The 18,622-nt window shown below is 47.0% G+C and overlaps 2 protein-coding genes across 5 annotated transcripts in view; one reads left to right on the top strand and one right to left on the bottom strand.

The window, feature by feature from the left end:
• Nucleotides 1-1,919: 1,919 nt before the first annotated feature.
• Nucleotides 1,920-6,565, bottom strand: TOMM34 (translocase of outer mitochondrial membrane 34). Its single transcript, XM_075438886.1, has 7 exons — nucleotides 6,426-6,565; nucleotides 6,221-6,320; nucleotides 5,939-6,091; nucleotides 5,292-5,452; nucleotides 4,880-5,024; nucleotides 4,073-4,199; nucleotides 1,920-2,988 (listed from the first exon to the last, which is right to left on the bottom strand). The coding sequence occupies exons 1-7, from the start codon at nucleotides 6,538-6,540 to the stop codon at nucleotides 2,890-2,892; spliced, it is 900 nt and encodes a 299-aa protein (XP_075295001.1). The 5' UTR covers nucleotides 6,541-6,565; the 3' UTR covers nucleotides 1,920-2,889.
• A 68-nt stretch (nucleotides 6,566-6,633) lies between these two features.
• Nucleotides 6,634-18,622, top strand: part of STK4 (serine/threonine kinase 4) — a 49,085-nt gene continuing 37,096 nt past the window's right edge. Inside the window, exons 1-10 of one of the 4 annotated variants that reach the window (XM_075438635.1) lie at nucleotides 6,634-6,757; nucleotides 8,942-9,022; nucleotides 9,860-9,988; nucleotides 11,933-12,047; nucleotides 12,573-12,737; nucleotides 13,145-13,312; nucleotides 13,764-13,901; nucleotides 14,541-14,669; nucleotides 15,112-15,165; nucleotides 16,963-17,149. In XM_075438635.1, the coding sequence (XP_075294750.1) occupies nucleotides 6,726-6,757; nucleotides 8,942-9,022; nucleotides 9,860-9,988; nucleotides 11,933-12,047; nucleotides 12,573-12,737; nucleotides 13,145-13,312; nucleotides 13,764-13,901; nucleotides 14,541-14,669; nucleotides 15,112-15,165; nucleotides 16,963-17,149 (1,198 nt within the window). In that variant the 5' untranslated portion in view covers nucleotides 6,634-6,725. The other 3 variants (XM_075438636.1, XM_075438638.1, XM_075438637.1) reach the window with 3 other exon arrangements.

Below are 18,622 nucleotides of genomic sequence, written 5' to 3'. Positions count from 1 at the left end.
ACCTTACTTGACCCTGAGCTGGCAGGAGTACACCTCCATCAGCACCACCTACCTTCTTTCCATCCCGCTGTGTTGCTGTCTCGGTCTTCCTTCTGTGCTGTATCATACTCTCACTTCAGCTCGCTGCTGAGTCACCTCTCCTACCTCTTGTTTTCCTTCCAGCATTTTAATAGTGTGTCTTACACGTTTGCTCCTGCGTGGTCTGCTCTCCTCACCTGCGCCTCCTCCCTGGGGCTTTTCATCATTCCTTTTTCTTGCCTTTATTTTGCCACTTCTTCCTCTGACCTCCTTAAATATTTCTTTTCCTCATAGCAGATCCCTCAGCCTGAATTGTGCACTATTTAGATATCTCCTTCTCAGAGAGGTGCTTATAAAGGACTTTAACCTACTTAATATCCAGGACCTTCATTTAAGTTGTCGTTTCTCCCAAAGTGTAACCGCCTGGAAGCTTTTATGTCTCTAGAGGAAAAATGCACGTTTGCATGAGTGTAATGCATGTAAGAAGCTGGAACAGAACTGTACAGGTACACTTCATTCAGCTGTTGGCTAGTGTGTCTGCAACCTTTTTTCAGGTGTCACAGGCCAGTTCAGATGTGCCTGTGACACCACCTACAATGCCAGATGCCTCAGCTTGAGGAGCTATAAAGCTAGAGGGAATTCGGAGTGGGGCCAAGGAACCCAGGGAAAGCCTAAGAAAGGATGTGAAGGAAGACCAGGGTCTTGTATGTTTCTCAGAAAAGGTGAAGCTGTGCCTTGGATCCCCATGTATGCTGGAAACCTCTCAGAGTAGCTCCCTGGCTGAACCCCTTGGGGATGTCTGATGCTTTAGGGAATTGAGGCAGGAGCAGCAACGCGAATGTCGTCTGGAGTCTCCAGTCTGGAGCAGTTGCTGTGGCTTTTGCAAGGTGTGGGTGAAGGTGTGCCTCCCACAAACTCTCCAGCTGCCCGTGTGGACAGCACTACCTCTGCGTGCCCGGGCAGCGTCCTGCACAGTCAGCAGCATCGCTGCTGGAACAAGAGAGCGGAGCAGAAGTGACCCTGGGCTTGAAGTAGTCTTGTTGCTGTGCTTGACCTTTGCCTACCTGGTGGTATTGCTGGGGAAGTCTAAGAAATAAGGTACAAAACAGCATTGCTGCTGAGAGGGGAAAGAATGGTGAATGCTGCTGCTCGGAGGCGGTGTAACATAGTTGAACAGTGCAGGTATCTGCTGCTCCAGACAACAGCAGGGCTGTTAAAAGCATAGCTCTTAACTAAGTGAAGCCAGTCTTCCTCCTGTATTGTGATCTTCCTCTGCTTATCTGTGTACTGCTGGCCTCTACTTCCCCACCCTGCAATCCATCACACTGACTCGCTACAAGCTCAGGCAGTGCTGGTGGCAGGACCAGGGGAGCGGTGGTGCTTGGGAGGGAGTGAGTGAATGGAGCAGTCTGTGCCTCTCAGGGAGGAGCTGTTTCAAGCCCTGGCCCATCACAGCTGACAGAGTACAGCCCTGGGACATACAAAAAGCTACTTAATGGCAGGCTGAGATAAGAAGTCTTTGTCTCTAAGGGCATCAGAGGGATGTCTGCTTCCTAAATTCAGTTCAGTGGCACCTGCCTGAAACACTGACTGCTGGGAGAAGTAAGGTGGGAAACAAAGATCTCTGAACCCTGACCTGCGGGCTAGGTTCTAGCTCCTGGTCTACACTGTAAGCTGGCTCAGGTCTAGTGTTGTCCAGCACCCTGACGTGGTGGTTAAAGCACTCTACCCCTGTGCAGTGTGCAAGCAATGGTTAGAAACCCTGATGTATTGTCACTACCTTGCGGAGCAAGGCACTGTACAGCAGCACCTGAAGTCCTCTGACAAAAAGGGGTCCAGTATGAAGTGGCTAAAGTGTTCCAGTTTCCCTATACCATCCATCACAGAGAAAAAACCACAGCTTTAAAGTGAAAATAAACATGGCTTTAATGAGAACTGGCTTTAACAGTTCATAGAATAACTCCCAATGTCTCTTTACCTACCATTTTAAGTCAGTGCCATCAATACCAGATAAGGAGATCAAAAAAGTATAAGCATGCATTGAAGTAGTAAACCAGACCTCAGCTAGGATGTCACTGCATATCCCCCTCTCTGTAACACCCTGTAGCAACTGCTCCAAAAGGCACAAAGGAGCTGAACTGGTTTTTAAAAAAACCACAGAAAAACAACACACAAAAACCCTGTAAAATTCCCAAGCACCCAGAATATCAAAGAAGTAGTGCACAGTGTAACAAGGCAGGCTTAACTTGCTGCTGTTTTCTTAAATGTGCAGACTAATTAAAAGAAAGCTGCTACTGCAAACATCTGCCCAGCCACACTAAGCAGCAGAAATTCAGCTGAGGGCCAGCAGGCACTGAGGGGGAGAGAACAAGCTCTGCCCTGTGCAAGTAACTGTGCCTCCATTACAAGAACAGTATGTGGTGCTCGGGCAACTGCAGCAGTTCCTGCAGCAACCTTATTTAAGTAATAGCAGCACAAATGCAGCAAAATTGTCACCTGGATAAGGACTAAAAAAACCTCTGTAGCTCTTCAGAAAGAGAATGGCCACTTCACATGCATATTCACCAATGCGGAAAGAGTCCCTGAGGCTAATAGTTACAGGCAAGTTGACTTCAACCAGGGAAGTTAGTTAACCTACATGCCTCTCGGGGAGGGGCATTAAAACTGAATCTTAGAGCTGGATAATAGTTTGATACAGATTGTGTGTCTTAACATTCATTGTGCTGGCACAGAACCGGTTGCATCTCAGCAGCAGTGGAAGATGGATTTCAGTAACGATTCTGCATTAAGATTGGTCCCTGTAACTACATCAGCACGGAAAAAGCTTTCTTCTGCAGTGGAAAACAAAGCTTTCCTTGTTGCTTGGTTACCCTAGGCTCTGTTCAGTTCTTGCAGTAATCTCAGTGCAGCTGTGTTCTTTGGTTCAGTTTTCAACAAGCTCTTGATATCAGCAATGCTCGATTTGTAATCCTAGAAGGAGAGTATTTTTTTAAGTGTTAGTACATTGAAAATGCAGTCTAAGGCTCTGTCTTGGTTTTGGCTGGGATAGCATTGATTTTCCTCCCAGTAGCTGATGTGGTTTGGATTTAGTACAAGAATGTTGGTAACTGATGTTTTCAGTTGTTGCTACGAAATCAAGGCCTTTTTCCAGTCTCCCATGTTCAGCTGCTGAGCTGAAATATTCCATACCATAGATGTCAGGTGGAATTTGTAAATGGGGGTTGGCCAGGGGACAGGAATTTCCTTCTCCCCCCCCCCCCCCCAGGGGAGTTTGAACTTTTCTAGGAGTTTGGGTTTTTTCCCTGGAGTTTTGCGAAATCCGTGAGTTCTGGTTTCCACGATCACTGCTTGTGGACTGGCTGCAAATCTGTCATCGGGTGGTGAGAAAAATACATCGTGTATAGTTTGTTTTGCATATGCATTAGTAGTAGTAGTAGCATTTCCTTTGTTGCATTATTAAACTGTCTTTATCTAAGCCATGAGTTTTCCCTTTTGTCCGTTTCTCCTCCACACCCTGCTGGGGGGGAAGGGGAGGGGTGAGTGAGCGGCTGGCTGGTGATCAGTTGCCGGCTGCCGGGTTAAACCTCGTCAGGCTCTTGCTGCAGAATTACTACCCCCAACACAATTAAGCCCGTGACTCCTCTTGTGTAAGTGCTTAAGCACTGGCATCAACGTAGCCATTCTAAAACATGCTTAAACTAGGGCTGCGAAGACAATTTCATCACTCGAGTGGGTTCCAAGTCCAACACCAACACAGTACGTCTTCCAGTACTGCCTAGAGAATCTCTCACCAGACACGAAAACATCAAGCTCAACACAACGTGCAGCTGCTTCCAGCATCTCCAGAAACGGGACCTGGCACTCAGAAACTCACGAGATCCGACCAGCAAATAGTGATGTGAAAGAAAATCCCCCCACTTCACACAGGTCTTGGCTATCTGATGGCAGGTGTTGTCTAGCATAGAAATGAGTTCTACAGGGCATCTCTTGCCCTGATCATGTGTAAACAGGCTTCCAGTCCTAGCCTAAACCCGTTCAAAAACTCCTGACTTACCTTCAGTTCTTTAAGTGCTTGAGCACGCCTGTAGAGCGCCTTAACGTTTTTGGGATCTAACCTCAGAGCTTCCGTGCAGTCCTGCACCGCGTCCTCGTATTGCTTCAGAGCCAGGTAACAGAGCGCTCTGCAACACAGACACCTGGTGAGAGACCGCCAGCTAAAAGCAGCCTCTGCTGCCGCCGCCGCGCGCGTAGCAGATCTGCACGCGTAGCAGACCTCAGCCAGCCCCGGTGCAGCACAAAGCTGGACTCCAAAACCAGTCTTTAGCCTCAGGGATGATGTAGTCTTACTTCCTGAGCTCAAGTTTGTCTCAGTTAAAAGGGAAGGGGGAAAGAAACAGTTTTTCAGTTGGGGAGGATGAAAAAAAAAGAGTATTTTTAAAGTACCACGTTCTGAAGCTATGAACCTGCACTTCGAGGATGCAGGTTCCTGTCCATACCAGTCCAGACTATGCTCTGCTTGCTGCAATTGCCTTAGAAGTACTTCGAGTCTTTAAGTATAGCAGTCTGCAAGTTGTGGTTCACAGGGCAGCAGACACTACTCCAAATAACAGAGTCCTTGCAGACAAGCATTAAAGGGAGAAATCCCTCCGCAGGCCTAAGCTGAGCGTCTCCAAGGGGTTTTTGCAGTACCTGATCAAAGAACGTTACACAGGCTACAGGGCAGACTGCACTTCGGGCAAACACGTGGGTGTTCTTGTTTTATTCATTTGTTGGGGATCAAACATCAGACAGCTCTGCCAGAAGCACCACGGTGGCTTTTCTAAAGGGCCAAGAAGTACCTGGGCAAAGAGCTGAGTAGTACCTGTTGGTGTAGGTCGCACATTCCTGGTTGAGCTTTAAACTCTCACTGTACTTCTCAACTGCTTTTTTATGGTTTCCTTTCTTCACAAGTTCATTTCCTTCTTCCTTCAGAGTTCGGGCTCTCTCTGTGCCAGCAGCAGTCTGGTCTGGAAGCAGCATGAAAGAAGACAGAACGCTATAAAACCGACAAGATCAGCACAGCCTCTCGGAAAGCAAATATCCCCGTACCAGAGGCGAGATACAGGGACATCAAAGGATCCAAAATCAATCAAAGAGGCTGTGGCAGAACCATGCTCAGGTTTCTCCAGGCCTCAGCCCCAGCTGCAGACATGCCAAGCAGGCATGGCAGCTGCTGTGTTCATCACCCTGATGAGCTTCAGGGCTCCGTGCCTGGCCCAGGGGCACGCTCTCACCTGGCTCTCCCTGCAGGGCAGTGGCAGGAGGAGTGTTTGCCCCAGGGGCTCCGGCAGAAGGAACGCTCCACCTCTTCTGGGCAGAAACGGGGACGGTGGGGATTGGCGGGAGGTTCTGGCGCCAGTTCACACCATCCCTCTCTAGCAGGGCTTTAGCCATCCTGGAAGAGACGGCGGGCAGGCACCCGTCTGTCAGCTGCACGGGCCGCGCAGCAGCGGCGGGGACACTTCTTAACCCGGCTCACCTATCAAGGACAGCATCTCCCCACCAACCAACCCCCCTTTATGTGCACCTAAACCCAGTTCCTTCTACAGACAGGACACCGGTGAAAGGACCTTCTTCACGTCAGCAGGGCGAAAAACATCGCAGGACAAGGGCCGGACTGTCCGTGCTCGGGCGAGCGAGAGCTGTGCGTGGAGGGGAGAAGGGCTACAGCAGCGCGTCACCCCGCCAGCGCAGCGGGGCTTAGCAGCGCAGGGCCCTGGGAAAACTTGCAGTTTATTATTTCCTTTAAGCTCCGGCTCCGAGCGGAGCAGGACCAGGCCCGGGGGACGCGCTCCCAGGCCCCTGCGAGGCAGCACGCCCGGGGCCGGGGAGCCTCGGCCCCTCAGCCGCCAGCCCGCGGCCGGGCCGCCCGCCCCGGTACCTGCCGACGCCGTCGTGTGCCGCCCGCGCCGAGCCGTCCACCTGCGCCGCCGTCCGGTAGTCCGCGTAGGCCAGCCCGTACCGCTCCAGGGCCTCGTAGGCGGCCGCCCGCCGGAGCAGCGGCTTCAGCCCGAACGGGGCCAGGGCCAGAGCGCTGCGGCAACGGGAGGGAGCGGCCCGCGGCGGGGTCAGCCCGGGGCGGCGGGCAGGGCCCGCCTCGCCTCCCGCCCCGACCCAGCGGCGCGGGGGGAGCGGAGGAACCCCGGGCCCCGCCGCCGCTCACCCGCTGCAGTCCTCGACGCAGAGGCGGCAGGCGCCGTCCTTCAGGTGGCAGGCGGCGCGGTTGGCCAGCAGCACGCTGCGCTCCTCGGCGGCGGCTTCCCCTGCGCCGGGACACGGAGGGGTTCAGCCGGGACCCGCTGGGACCCGCTGGGACCCGCTGGGACCCGCCCGGCCCGGGACGGCCACCTCCCCCCCCTCCCCGGTACCTGCGGGCTCCAGCAGCGCCAGGGCGCGGGTGTAGAGCGCGGCGGCCGGGCCGTACTGCCCGCGCCGGAACTCCTCGTTACCGGCCCGACGCAGCGCGCTGGGTGACGCCGCCATCGCGCCGGGCCGGGGACAAGCCACGCCCCTCCCTGCCGCAGCGGTGGGGCGGGGCCTGCTTAGACCACGCCCCCCCCCCCGGGGTGGGGCGCTCCCCGCTGGCTTCCGCCGGCGGGCGGAAGCGGCGGCGCGGCGGGCTGCCATGGAGCAGTGAGGGAAGGAGCGGCTGCCCGCCCTGCCGCGCCATGGAGACGGTGCAGCTGCGGAACCCGCGCCGGTGAGCGGCCCCGCGGGGAGCGGGGGTGCTGCGGGCCGGCTGGCTCCGGGGGGGGGCGCGGCCTTCCTGTGGCGGGTGCGTCCCGGGCCCCGGTGCCGGCGGGAGCGGGGCAGCCGGCCGCGCCGAGCGCTTCCCCTTCGCCCCCTCCCGGGGCCGTCGCCATTAGTGCCGGTAGGTTCGTGCCGTGACAGCGCCGAGCTCCGGCGGTGGAAAGGCGCCTGGAACCGAAGCACCGGAGCCTGCGTGAGCGCGGAGCGGGGGTGCCGACCCCGTGCCGCCGTAACGCCGGAGCCCGCTCCGTCCTCCCGCCTCTCCCTGGACGAGTTTCGTGCGGTTTGACCCGCCCGGGGGCCCGGCCGGCTGCGGGGCGGAGCGGGGGGGCTGTCGGTCCGCCGGGCGGGGCCGGGCCCAGGAGCGGCAGCGGAGAAGGGGAGACGCCGGCGCTGCCCCGCGGTGAAGCCGCCTGTGCCGGTCAAGCCAGGAAAAGCGAGGAGCCTGCCGTTCTGTGGGTGCCCGAGGGGCGGCTCCGGGCGGGCTGCCAGGCTGCAGCGGGACCCTCTGCTGCGGGGGTCTGGTGGTTGTGCCTGGCTGTGGGAAAACCTGGTGGTTTGGTTTGTTTTTGATAGAGCGTAGGCCTCGTGGCTGCAAGGAGGGTCGGTCCCTTGCATCGCCACTTTTGGGGCTCCTTGGAAATGGCGGCTTGCATGGCCAAGGATGCGTTTTGTTCTCTTTCCCCCTTTCTCCTCTTCCCGCACCTTCCTCCCTCCCCATTTTCAGGAGGACGAGTCGCGTTCTGTTGCCGAACGCTTATCTTTGGAGGGAAGCTGGTGACTGCTGTCGGAGTTTCACCACTTCCTGAGTGCGCTTCGTTTTCTGCTTCCTTTGCTTCAGGAAGCCATGGTGTGCACCCCGTGCCTGAGCGGCTCCGCCGGCGCGGCTGTTGTGCACACACAGAATAGCTGGGGGTCAGTGAGGGGTGTCTTAGTCTGTTTCTGAAGAAATGGGGGGAAAAAAAATATGTATTTAGTATAAAAATTAGCATGGCCGTGGCTGGAGTTGTGGCCTTTAACAGCAGCAATAAGAGCTTTCAGTAGCAGTTTGCAGTTGCAGACAACCGCGCACGTTTCATTTCAAACAGTGCTCGCAGAGAGACCAGTAAGTCCTGAAAACTCTAAGAAGTTTCTGTGTTTCAAAAGCTTATATGAACTGGTTTGGAGGTTTTTCAGTTGGGTGATTTTTGATGGTGGTGTTTCAGATTTTTTTTGTTTGCTGCCTTCATGTGAAAATGAAAGAGCGCTTCTTTGTGGGCTGTTGGATACTGTTTGTTCGATGGTAAAATACTTTGTTTTCAAAACTTTTTTTTTTATGTAGTCCTCAGCTGTTTCAGGAGGCTTCTTGGTGAATAGCTGTCCGGTGCGGTGGAGGTGGGCTGAAGCAAATGCGGTTGATCTTGTTGCGTTGTGTACGGAATCTCCCTGGAAGTTGTACTGGGGGGAGGGGGCGAAGTGAAGGATCGCAGTACCTAGCGTGTTCTTTTTTCCCTAGGAAGTATTTCAGCTGACTCTTGTTAGCAATGTATTTAAGAGGGATGGACCAAGCAGCGTTAAGATCCTGAAAGAGTCAGATATCAGTTTCCTTTCCATTTTTTTTTCCTGATAGAGTTTTCCTAGTAAATGTCCAGGCCCACAAAGTCGAGATCTGATCTTCTGATGCTGAAAATGTACAGGTGAAATCAGTACTGCCTCTTTCCTCCCAGCAAATGCATTCCACACATACACTAAGGCAGCAGGGAAGATGATGCTCCCTTTTGCATGGCCTTAGTACGTATCCTTCTATTCAACATATTGAACTTTAGCAGGTATGTTCAGTAGCTGCAGGACACTGAAGTGGTGTGTTGGGATTTGACTGTCAACATATAGATCCTCAGATGCATTTCCACGAAGAGGAACTGTAGATTTGTGTGCCTGATCAAATTCTGTTCTCTGTAATTCCCAGTCCTCTTTTGCGGTTGGATGCGAATAATATTTGGTCTTCTGGTCACGTGAAATAAGCTTACTTCATAATCAATTTACTTCATGCTAAGCCTTGCATACATTTAAGCAGTGCTATTTATTCTTCTGTTTCAACAAAGCTGAAACTGCCATAAAATTCAATGTAATAATTTCTCTATTCTTACATACACAGGCAGCTGAAGAAGTTGGATGAAGACAGTTTAACCAAACAGCCTGAAGAAGTATTTGATGTATTGGAGAAGCTTGGAGAAGGGTACGTGTTCTGTTACAACATGCCCAGTGTACGTTTCTCTAAGAACAAATTGGTAATGGGTACGTTTTCAGTGGTCTCTGATTTTTCACTTTTGTCATCATTGAATTACTGCAAAGGTATCTACTAACAGAGCGACAGCATTTGGTTCGTAACAGAGTAAAAAATTTGTTTCTCAAGAGTGGGATATCTGAATCCAACCAGTAGCTTATGGCTCAGCAGCAGGGAGTTAAAACATTGTTGAAAAATGCCAGTCGGGAGTTGATAGGGCTCTGTGGGAGCTCGAGAGGTTTTGCAGATCATCCCTGGTACCTCCTGTGGAAACGAACTTCTGTTGCATTGTGCCACTTGGTAAGGCAGAGCCACTTCGGAACGCTTGGCAAGTGATGTGTTTGGCGTCTTAAGCCATTTGAAAAAAACAAGTTGTGAATCTGCTTGGCTGCTGTAAAGAAGCTGGAAATAAGACAGATAATATCTGACAAGAACGAGTAAACCTCTCTAACCAGAGCTGTAGTTCTTACTGATGCTCAGCTGGTACTGCATGCTACAAAAAGAGAGAATTGTATTTGTTGGGTTTGTATAAAAAGCCGTTCCAAAGCTTTGAGCAGTGTGATGGTGGTTGGCTCCTTTCTGACTGTCGCAGTGTGCTGTGGCTTACTTGTATTATTATAGTGTTTAGAAGCAAGTGCACTAATTATTTACATTAAAATACAAAATATTTTTCGCAGGAGGATAGTTAATATTTTACCTGATGTCTGCACTTGCAAAAAGCAAAACCATAACGTGTGCTGTTTTAAAATGTTACTGTATTCAGTGTTTGTTTAATGTTTTGTTTCATAGTTCCTATGGCAGTGTGTTCAAAGCCATTCATAAAGAAACGGGTCAAGTTGTTGCAATTAAACAAGTTCCTGTGGAATCTGACCTGCAAGAGATTATAAAGGAAATATCCATAATGCAGCAATGTGACAGGTAAATGTATACTGCAAAACCCATTATCGGTGTGCAAAGAAAAGTATTGTCTGTGATCTGGCGTTTAATCAAATAAACGCCATGATGTTGCCTTAAATGTTTTTTAAAAGGCTGGACTTGTACGATCAAGTTACCTCGTATCAACTGAGTCACGTTAACTGACCGTTTGGGTAGTGTTAACCCAAGCAAAGGTAAGACAACAAAAATTTAGCTTGCACCGAGGGAGCACTAGGCTGAGTTGAATAACCTTGCACTTGCTGCCGGCCAAGAACCAAGCGTGTGAGCGGTTCCTGCGGTCCTCCCCACGCGCCATCACTTGTTCAACAGCGGTAACTTGATTGTGTGCTAGAACAGCAGTTCCCTCTCCAAAGGGGTAATGAATTCTAAACAAGTTTTGGTATGGATGTAAAAAACTGTTAGGAGAGGAGTTTGTTTTTTGGTTGTTTTTTTTTTTTTTTGTAATTTGAGACATGTGGATGAGAGCCACTAATGCATGACTGCTCTTGCATGTGCGTAATCTACAGGCTGTCAGCTGCTTGGGTGGCAGAATTGTCCTTCCCAGCCATTTTCTGCCTGTGCAGGTTCTACTGCAGTACAAGCTGTCTGCTGATCTGAGCATCCCCAGAATAACTTGGCGGCAGCTCTGTGGGCTGGTGGATGGCTCTCTGGGTTGTCTTTGCATGTTCCTTATGGGAAAAGATGTTGTAATGACTCGGCTAATGAAGAGCTCTTGGGTGCAGAAGACCTCCTCTCAAAGTGTGTCCTAGGCTGAAAGTTTAAAATATGCTCATTTCTTCCAGTATTAGGAACTTAGCCTCAAGAAACACTATTTTGGTGGACTTCAGGCAGTCATGAAAAACCATTTAAAATAAATGACATTAGCAATATAGTCCCAGTCACTTCACTCTCGCGATCTTGAAATGAAGGTGACTGGTGAGAGACAACAAAATGTAAGTTGTAAAGAATTTGTTCATGAAAAATCTTACTGTGTAACTTTGAAAGCATTACTAGGCATGTCTTTCTTAAAAGAAATGAAGTATTAACATTGTAAGGCTGAAAATGAGACCTTACAGTTATGATCAGCAGAGGGAGTGAATCACTGGAGCATCACACTTTCTGTGCAAGCGTTAAGGGACACTGTGTGATGCGACTGACTTGGTTTTGCTAGGTTTGCAGTTTTTCATTACAAAATATTTGTCAGAGAATAGATTAAGTGCACTGTTGTTCCTTAGGTCCATTCCCATAAAATCAGAAATGGTCTTTCTGTTAGTTTTCTCCTTTACCTTTTCCAGAGGACAGCTGGTTATTCTGATCAATATTCCTTACTAGGCTGTTTGCTTTTTGGGCAGCCAGATAGCTGACTGAGAGAGACAGCCTTAGTTTGTGCTGGTGTCCTAAAATATATCCTGAATTAATTGTAGGAACAGGTAGGCGCATGTGGTAGCGGGGGGACATTCCTCTTGGAGAACACGATAGCTATTTTCCAGCAAACTTTGGACCTTATTTAATGTTTCCATTTGGTTGCAGGTGGCTCTGCAGCAGCTTTACCAGGGACCGCCATGGTCTGTTTCTCATTCCCTTGTGCCACCTTCTTGCTTCCCACAGCACTGACCTTGTTGTAATCCAGTTCAGGGAGCTAAACCAGATTGAAGGCTAATCGCTGCTTATTTCTATAGGATTTATTTTCAGATGGTTTAGCTGCCTGAACTGGCTTTCTGGCAGGTCAGATGAGCACTGCTGTGGGAAAGAGGCTTGGCAGGACTGCAGTAGCCCTGTGCAAGTTCAGGCTGTTTTGGAATACTTTCGATCAGGGTTTCAGTGGCACTTCAACTCTGAATTTCTAAAATATACTTAGGGACTCTGCAGTGTGTTGTGCTTACTCAGTCATGCTGGTTACTGGTATTTGACCCTTTGTTTTCTTCTTGTTTTTTTGCATTTCCTTAGTCCTCATGTGGTGAAGTATTACGGCAGCTATTTTAAGAACACAGACCTCTGGATAGTCATGGAATACTGCGGCGCTGGATCTGTGTCTGATATTATTCGATTACGAAATAAAACTGTACGTCCTTTATCCTTTGAATGTATGGATGGGAAGTGCGGGTGTCCGGCAGCTCAAGGAAGCCGAGCAGTTTGGGCGTAATTCTCACGGTGCTCAGTGCCTGACACAAGCATTGGCCACAACTTGAGATGCAGGTCCTTTGCTCCTCTGAAAATGAGAAAGCTGATTATGTTGGTGGAGTTTTGGTTATCTGGATAACGTTATCAGTGGAGCAGATTTTGATTTGTTGGCTTTCCTGAAAACCCAGACTGATTCCAAGTAACAGACTCTGCTGTGCCTTACTTTGGTTATCCCAGAGTAGGAATTTCTAGTTGAGAAAGTTATCGTGTGTGAAATATGGCATATGTATGCTAGTTTTAATCTAATTCTACTACATAATGCTGCAAGTCACTAACTAATCTCCCATTAGTATGGCAACCTTTAGTGAAGGCAATTAAATGTGACTCTCGGGAAAACACAGACCGCAACACAATAGTGTTACATCTCAGCAAGTGATAGGTTGGCAGTAACTCGTCTTTTCTTTAGCTCACAGAGGAAGAAATTGCTACAATAGTGCAATCAACACTGAAAGGACTAGAGTACCTGCATTTTATGAGGAAAATACACAGAGACATCAAAGCTGGAAATATATTGCTAAATACAGAGGGACATGCTAAACTTGCAGATTTTGGAGTGGCAGGACAACTTACAGTAAGTAAAACTGAGATGGCTGTGTACAGTTCAGTTTATCTTTTTAACCTGCGTGCAGGTATGACATGCTTGTGAAGACTCAGAAATTGTTCTAAACTGTTTTTTAGCACTTCACATCAACATAACGTGATGCTAAACTAGCAACAGATTAGAGCAGAGCTTCCTCTGTGGAAGCTGTTGTGTCTAAGTAATGGTTTGCAATAGCATTTGCTGTTTTCTCCAGGATATTTATGACTTCTGTAAGCACACTTCAGTTCCTCTTTGCAGCCTTCCATATCCCAGCCTTGCTGAGTGTAATAATGTGCATGCGTGCAAGTGGAAGATAATTAGGGTGATAATTCATTAATGAATGTTTGTGGCTAATACAACTGCTGTTGTCTGGATCTTTATCCTTCTCTTCTTCCCAGGACACCATGGCAAAGCGGAACACAGTTATAGGGACCCCATTTTGGATGGCTCCAGAAGTGATTCAAGAAATTGGGTATAATTGTGTTGCGGACATCTGGTCTCTGGGAATCACTGCGATAGAAATGGCTGAAGGCAAACCGCCATATGCAGATATTCATCCTATGAGGGTAAGGACTGTGGCTATTTAGAATGTATTGCTCTATGGAAAGGTTTTGCTGTTACGGCTGGCTGAATAACGTATCAACATGCCATCTTGCTTTTAATTTAGAGTAAATGATTTGTTTTCTGTCAGTTCTTTGTAATGTTGATTAAATGAAGTCTTGGAGAAGGAGAATCTGCATGTACAAGCACAAATTTTTAAGACTTAAAAATGGCAGGTTCACACTGTTTGGGGGCATATAATTACTCGGACAGAAGAGTAAGCACCTGGTGAGAACAGTTGATTTCTTGCTTCTTGATCCCTCTGAGCAAATTTGTGTATAATATTGGCACAAACTCTTCAGAAACAGCAAACTTGAAATGTCTGTTGTTCTTTAGTACCAGTGTATGTTTGTGTGTATTTATGTTGTGTTGTTGGAAAGCTTTAAACTTTAATCTGGAATGCTCTTCTGTTTTCAGGCAATTTTCATGATTCCTACCAATCCGCCTCCAACATTCCGGAAACCAGAGCTCTGGTCAGACAATTTCACGGACTTTGTAAAACAGTGTCTTGTTAAGAGCCCGGAGCAGCGTGCCACTGCAACACAGCTTCTGCAGGTCTGCCTTTTCTTAGGAGGACGTAAGCTCTAGAGAAGGCTTGCTAGGGCAGGCAGTGCTGCGTGTCTGTTATGATGTTGGTTTCATTTCTCGCTGCTTCTGCTCATCACAGATTTTGCTTTTTAATATCTGATTTAAAAATCTTAACACTCAAAATTTTCAGTTGTTCTTTAAGAACCAGTCTCATGTCAGCTCCCCACCTTTGTCTTCTCTGGGTTGTTTTTTTGTTTGGATTTTGGAGGTTTTTTTACTTTGAAATTCTCACCAGAACTGACAAGAAACTGCCTCTTAAAACACTGAAGAGGGGAGACTAAATGAAAATGATTGCTCAAAGTGGTCTAGGTGCAGTGATGATCTGTGTAATTGGTTCTCAACAGCTGAGCTGCTAAGGAAAGAAATAAGTAGTGTTGTGGGAGGGGAATGAGCTCAAGGTCTCACAGCAGTAGTGCCTTTGGAGCATGATCTTGTCTGGAGTGTGGGAGGTCTCCCTCCTGTGCCAAACAGAAATACTGGATTTTTATTTTAGTAATGTATTGAGTTAAACCTTAACTTTGATTGGAAGTAGGCCATAGTAACAGTGTTTTGCTGTTATGTCTTGGTTCAGATGCAGTGCTTATTTGTATTTAAAATATTTTTCAGCATCCGTTTGTTAAAAGTGCCAAAGGAGTGTCAATTCTACGAGACTTGATTAATGAAGCAATGGATATTAAGCTGAAACGTCAAGAGGCGCAACAGCGTGAACTAGATCAAGATGATGAAGAAAATTCAGTGAGTATTTAATACAAACAGTGTACAAAGTCCGAACTCTTGCTGCTTTCATAAGGCTTAGCTGCTTTGGTTTTTGGTTTTGCAGTATTTTGTCCAATTGCCCAAGGATTTGACTTAGTTCTTGAGTTTTCTACTTTATGACTGCTTAACCCGATGCTTGATCCCTGCTCAGTGTTTATATTTGAGTGGGATAGCAAGCATGTATTGCTCACTGCTTAGCGTATAGTGTACCTAGAGACCTGTGGTTGAACAGGTCTACAAAGCAGTGTATGCAAAAGACTTAATACATTTTCCCAGTTCAATTATATTATTTATGCAGAAATGAGAATTTTTCATTGTAGGTTCAGGTCTTAGGCTGCTCTTCTAGCATATAATAATAGTATTGCTTGTGATGCACTGTGATATAAGTATGTTATGTTGTTTTACTATTGTTATGCTTTAGAACTCCCCTTATAGAAACTTTCTACTGCACAAGAGCAACCGACAGAAACCTGAGGTGAGGGCATGGCAAGTGTTCAGAGGATTGCTGTGAATTTAAGTTCGGGCTCCTTGTTTCAGTCATTACAGCATGTGGATATGGAAAGCATGTTGAAAGCTGTTTTTGAGACTCTGCTTGCTTCAACCTGAATAAATGAAATGGGCAGCAAAAGGCATTGTATGCCAGCCTTTTCCAGAGGTTAGGCTTGAATAGCATGGTCCACAGTATCTATGCTGAAGACGTTGTCCATCTAGTTTTGCAGTTTAGGACTGCCTATTTGTTCAGTGTGGAAGTAACTTTACTGGTCATGTTGCCATGGTGTTGATTCTAAGAGTGTTGTCCTTACCTTCTCTCCTTCGTTTCTGACTGATCTGGAGTCCCATTGCTGAGAGACGGTGTCTATGTAGTGAAGCTGGGCGGTCTCTGTTGGCGTGTGTGTTTTGCTGAAGCTTCTCTACTCCGTGTCTGCTAGCAGAAAAGTGTTCCCAAACACTTCCCAAGTGCTGTGGAAATTTCTGCTATAGTCCTTCGTTAAATGATGTGTAGCTAACAAATTTATTACTTCCTCTCACCCACTCATCTCCACATAGAATTACTTTTCCTCCATTAGCATCTTGTGTAATTTTCTCCTGCTCTTGCTATTGGTTTTGAGGTTGGGAAGTAAGTTACAGAGACACCCTTGACACAACAGATAAAATGTGTGGAACACCAGAACATGGAGGGATATACTTCTTTCTTTCAATGACATTGAGATGGAGTATTACAGCTTGACGTGCAAGACCTGTGTTTTTGCTCTAGCACTAATAGAGATCTGTAACGCCGTGGTCACACATAAAGAACTGTGAACTTTATCCTTACAACAAAACATGAGCATCTCGTCCAAGGTGAGATGCCTAGAAACTCTGCTGTAAACGTAGGAAGTGACTTCTATTGTGGTAGCTGGATACCTGGTCCACATTTCCAAGAAACTAAATAGACTGTGGAAATTTTGATCTTGTTCTTCATGAAATCATGGTCACAATATATGAAGCACACAGTCTAATGAAACCGCTACCTCTGGCTAATGTAACTATCTGCCAGGAAGCTTTCCTACTAGGATTTGTTTCAGGAGCTTGTGTTTTCCTACTGAACTCTCTCTTGAGCCTTGACAGCAATAATTCAAACCTCTGTAATATTAGTACTTGTTAACAAATGGAAAGATAAAAAATAATTTTCATCTGAAAAAAATAACTAAATTTTGATAGTTTCATTCCTTTTTAAATATTTTAAAATTCAGATAATTTTTCTTGAGTGCTTCTGAAGTTTGTAGCAAGTAAAACTACCGAAATTTTGAAGACAGACTCCTAAAAAGTAGGGTGATTGTTTTTCTTCAGTGTGCCACGTGAACTCCAGACTTAGACCTGATGCTGTAGGATAACTAATGACTCCTCAGTGAAGTGCACCACTTGAGTTAGGGGCTTTAGATCAAAGGTTAAAACTGGCAACATGAATAGAAACGCTAATGACCGAGTAATCTACTCTCACAGACAGGTCACCAGGTCAGAAATGCAATGCAACTTGCTTTGAGAAGCTTCTGCAGATTATTTATCTGTTCTCGTATTTATGCTGGCAGAAAAGTATGAAGACTTTTCATAACCTGTTTGGAGATGACAGGGAGAGAACTAAGAGCGTAAAACAAAATGTCATTTCTAAGTGTATTTGTAAAAAAAAAAAAATCTCTGAAATAGTAAGACTTGCCAGTGTCCTTGAATACAGACATTCTTCATGGAACTTCACCACTGTCAGTAAAAATGCATTTGTGGCATCCTTGTCCAGGAAGAAGATGAAACTGATTCAGGTACCATGGTGAGGGCGAGTGGAGATGAAACGGGTACCATAAGAGCTGTCAACACCATGAGTGACGGAGCCAACACAATGATAGAACATGATGGCACCTTGGAATCCCAGTTGGGTACAATGGTCATAAACACAGACGAGGAAGAGGAGGAGGGCACCATGAAAAGTAAGGAAACATCTTTAACTTCTAGAATATTACTTAGGACCTAAGGTGAGCTATGATATGCGTTCCCAACCTGCTTGGATATTTTTGGTATGTTATTGTGATGTCCTTGTATAGTAGGAAGCTAAAACTCTTAGATTAATGCCCTCTGGCAATAGAGAAGAGAGACGTCTCCTTTCTAGGTCCAAGTTTCAAGCCACTCTTTAGCCTTGCACTTGGTATAGCTGATGAGTTGTGCACAATTTCCACAAGCTTCTGTGCTGATCAAATACGAAAGATGTGATTCTAGCTAGTGTGGTTTTTTGGTTGGTTCTTTTTGTTCTGTTTTGTTTTTTTGACAGAATGTAGAAGAGGGAGACTCTAGCATAGCATTAATAAAAAAATTTATGTTGCTTTAGAAAGTGATCCAGATGTAACCTGGCATTCTGTTTCAGAACTGATGCATCAAATTAAGGGCTGCATTTATGAAATTACAAATATCTTGCACACTTCAAAAACAGCAAGGCACACAGTAGGAGGAGCTAGCATGTCTCCAGACTTCTGTGTTTCTTTAGTGTTACTTTAATCGATAAGGGCAACTGAATACACTATGTGTTGCTTTTCTGAGATATTCAAGTTGAAATCCATTCCACCCTAAAACACAAAAGGTTACTAAAACTACAAGTCTTGTTATAGGATGTAAGATTTAAAGTGATGTGACTTTGATCCCTGGTAGTCTGTGGAAGACTTCACAGCTTGACCTGGAAAAGGGTTAAAAATATTTTTTTGATTAGCGAGATATCAGGGAGAGCCTCCTTGGAAAAGTATAACTGGAAGAAAAAGGATCTTTTCTCAGTTATGGATTCGCGTAGAAATCCGTTCCCACTGATGGGGAGTCATAGGTGACTCAGCTGGCCAGCATCGATGTTTGTTCGAGGACTGAGGAAAGTGCTGAGCGGGGCCTCAGCATTAGTAAAATACGACCATCATAGGCAAGGCTTGTGCTTCTGGCTCTTGCACTGCTTCCAAAGACTTCCTTGGTCATCTGATTTTTAACCTTTAGCTCTTGTGGAAGAAGAAAACAAATTCTCAGCAGCAGTTTGGAAAAATCCTGCTGAGGAATGTCTGTGTTGAAAGCTTTTCCCATGGGGTGGCCCTCTTGAGCTTGTGGAAAGACACTGTTTTCCCCTAACAGACGAGAGTGAAATTTCAGCAAAACCTGCGTAAAGAATTTTCTGAACTTTGGCAAACTCTGGTCCAGCGCATTAAAAACCAGAGGTGTCAGCCCATGTAGCAGCTTGTGGCAACAAAGGCAATGGGGCGATGCCAGTGGGTGCTGTGGAACGAGGTAGCACTAGCAAGGAGACGATGGATGCTCAGGGTAGCTTAAAAGGTCATGCAAGGAGTGGGACGTGTTGACAGCCTTAAATAAGCCAAGTGAAGTTGCTGTTGCTTTACAAATACACAACACTGTTCGTTTCTCATCGTCAGTGTTCT

Source organism: Opisthocomus hoazin, chromosome 18, assembly GCF_030867145.1.
Source record: "Opisthocomus hoazin isolate bOpiHoa1 chromosome 18, bOpiHoa1.hap1, whole genome shotgun sequence".
Classification (NCBI taxonomy): Eukaryota; Metazoa; Chordata; class Aves; order Opisthocomiformes; family Opisthocomidae; genus Opisthocomus; species Opisthocomus hoazin.
Note: the sequence above shows the minus strand (reverse complement) of the source record. Positions and strands in the feature narration are given on the sequence as shown.